Below are 3219 nucleotides of genomic sequence, written 5' to 3'. Positions count from 1 at the left end.
TAGGATGTTTTGTATGACTAGCTGTTATCTTACCTCCCTGTGAGTCTGATAGGATGTTTTGTATGACTAGCTGTTATCTTACCTCCCTGTGAGTCTGATAGGATGATTTGTATGACTAACTGTTATCTTATCTCTCCGTGAGTCTGATAGGATGTTTTGTATGACTAACTGTTATCTTATCTCTCCGTGAGTCTGATAGGATGATTTGTATGACTAACTGTTATCTTATCTCTCCGTGAGTCTGATAGGATGTTTTGTATGACTAACTGTTATCTTACCTCCCTGTGAGTCTGATAGGATGTTTTGTATGACTAACTGTTATCTTACCTCCCTGTGAGTCTGATAGGATGTTTTGTATGACTAACTGTTATCTTACCTCCCTGTGAGTCTGATAGGGTGTTTTGTATGACTAGCTGTTATCTTAACCTTAGTGGACCTCTTTTCCTTTAAAAAGTCAATCACCAAATAACTAAAAAATAAGAAGATTTTCCTTTCTAAAAAATTAACAACAAAGGTTCTTTCCTTTTTTAAAAGTTATAAATAAGGAATCTTTTACTTTAACACTGACTACAAAGAACGTCTTTTGTTTTCTTCAATCGAAGAAATTATTTTCTGTAAACAATGCCATGAAAGGATCTCTTTTTCTTCTAAAACTCTGCCATAAAACCTGATTTTAACAACTAATACATTGAAATAAACACATTAGTATATTAAGCAGTAACTGGTAAGTCATCACTTGTCAAGCAATAATTCCTTAAACAATGTTATCAAAAGAAGCTCCGCACTTACGTAACAAACTAGTCTTATTGGCTCAGCTGTTGACCACCTTGGAGGCGATAACTGGACATTGAAACATGGTGGCTCTGTTTCAGATTTTGGTTCTACTGGCAAGAGAAATATCGATTTTAAAAATAACGTTTAGAATTAGCAAACATTTTACTTAATTATCTGTTAATTTGAAAAAATATTATTAACTAACTTTGTTTTATACAAAACACTGAAGCAAAGTTAATAATCGAATACATTTCAGTGAATCTAAAAAACTGTTCTGTGCTGTTCACTTGCTAATAATAGTATCAAAAACACTACAACCAAAACAATAAAAATATTAACTATCGCACCAAACTTTATTCAATAATACTATCAAGAACACTACAACTAACACAATTAAAAATATATTAACTATTGCCTTAAACGTTATTCAATAATACTATCAAGAACACTACAACCAACACAATTAAAAATATTAACTATTGTACTAAATGTTATTCAATAATACTATCAAAAACACTACAACCAACACAATTAAAAATATTAACTATTGCACTAAACGTTATTCTATAATACTATCAAAAACACTACAACCAACACAATTAAAAATATTAACTATTGCACTAAACGTTATTCAATAATACTATTAAGAGCACTACAACCAACACAATTAAAAACAATTAACTAATAGCTGGAGTACCAGTCCACTAAAAGAAGTTATGTAAATTCATGATTAATGAAAGATTAACTTAGGACATGAAAAATTGCTTCCCTTATATGTACTTGTAAAATACGCAAAAATGCTAACATGAAACTCTGTATGCACCCACGTATGGACCTAATGAACCTACGTACCAATTTTGTTGAAGATCCATCCATACCCTGCGAAGTAGTTACATGGACATACAACAGACAGTACTATTATATTTACATAGATTACACTAAACGTTATTTGAACAATAGTATCAAGAATACTACAACCAACAGAATTAAATATATTAGCTATTACGCTAAACGTTATTTGAACAATAGTATCAAGAATACTACCAACAACAAAATTAAATATATTAGCTATTACGCTAAACGTTATTTGAACAATAGTATCAAGAATACTACAACCAACAAAATTAAATATATTAATTATTACACTAAACGTTATTTGAATAATAGTATCAAGAATACTACAATCAACAGAATTGAATATATTAACTATTACACTATACGTTATGTTACGACAGTGGAAGTCGCATGACGCTGGTAACACGTAATGAGTTTCTCGAACGTTCCTGAAGGCTCGAGTGTTTGCTAGACACGCGCTCTTATAGTATATGAGCCAGCAAATAAAGTGACGGGAAAGAATTGCAGACAGACAGAGACGGACAATTGAGTCAAGCGCGGTAGTGACCGTAAGTAAATTGCGTGAATTATAGCATGTGTTGAATTTAAAGTGACTGTGGAAATTAAGTGTATTACAAAGTTGTATTGAGGAAGAATAAACTAGTTTTATTTAACAAAGGGCTTGTATCGCTGAAGTTCCTCGGGAATAATTTTTACGGGAAATTAACAAATGACCAGAGACGTAACAAATTGGTGTCAGAGAGTGGGGCAGAAAATAAGAATAAAAAAAAAGAAGATGCAAATGAGAGGTGGCAAATCAAACTACAGCTTAGCAAATTTGATGGCAGCAATACAAGAACAGCAAAAGAAACAAGAAGAACGAGAAAAGAAACAAGAAGAGAGACAACAGCAGTTGCAAGAAGACCTGCAACAGTGGCAGGTCAAACAGCAAAATAAACAAGAAGAGAGATTACAGCAGTTGTTGGAGGAAAACGAAAAGAAACAAGAAGAACGAGAAAAGAAACAAGAAAAGAGACTACAGCAGTGGTTGGAGGAGAAAGAAAATGGACAAAAAGAGAGACTACAGCAGAGGAGAAAGAAAATAAACAAGAAGAAAGTATCCAACAATTGAGAGAAAGCCAGAGTACACAAATGGAAAACATTAGTAAATTTCAAAGCGAATTAAATACATTAAAGAATGATTTACTGTCTTTAACACAAGGAGGATGTATTAGCCATCAAACTAATCAGCCTCAGACAATGGGAAGCCCCTTCCAAACCCTGCAGCTAAACCCTAATGTAGACATCTTCAGTCCTGTTAGAAGTCACATCCCAGATATGAATGTCAGCAATAGGGGTGATCTAGTACGAAGGAAGCCACAGGAGTTCGATGAGAAGGCACCATGGGAAGCATATAGAGCACAATTTGAGCTACTGGCAGAGATGAATGGATGGACAGAGGAGCAGAAAGCAATATATCTGGCAACGAGCTTGAAGGAACAACCACTGGAAATACTTGAACAGTTGTCAGCAGACGACAGGCACAACTATAGAGCACTGGTAGCGGGTCCAGAACTCAGGTATGGAACCCAAAACCAGTCAGAAGTCTAC

General features: G+C 34.0%; 1 protein-coding gene across 1 annotated transcript in view; it reads right to left on the bottom strand.

Annotated features, from left to right (window-relative positions):
• LOC106475772 (myosin light chain kinase, smooth muscle-like) overlaps positions 1-3219 on the bottom strand; it is a gene marked incomplete at its 3' end in the record, with an annotated part of 13984 nt that overhangs the window by 7284 nt on the left and 3481 nt on the right. Inside the window, exon 2 of the mRNA XM_013936448.1 lies at positions 790-881. Within this exon, the coding sequence (XP_013791902.1) occupies positions 790-881 (92 nt within the window). The remainder of the gene's footprint in view (positions 1-789; positions 882-3219) is intronic.

This window comes from Limulus polyphemus, unplaced genomic scaffold (genome assembly GCF_000517525.1).
Source record: "Limulus polyphemus unplaced genomic scaffold, Limulus_polyphemus-2.1.2 Scaffold9146, whole genome shotgun sequence".
Taxonomy (NCBI): domain Eukaryota; kingdom Metazoa; phylum Arthropoda; class Merostomata; order Xiphosura; family Limulidae; genus Limulus; species Limulus polyphemus.
The sequence above is the reverse complement of the archived record's forward strand: the minus strand, read 5'-3'. Positions and strand labels throughout refer to the sequence as shown.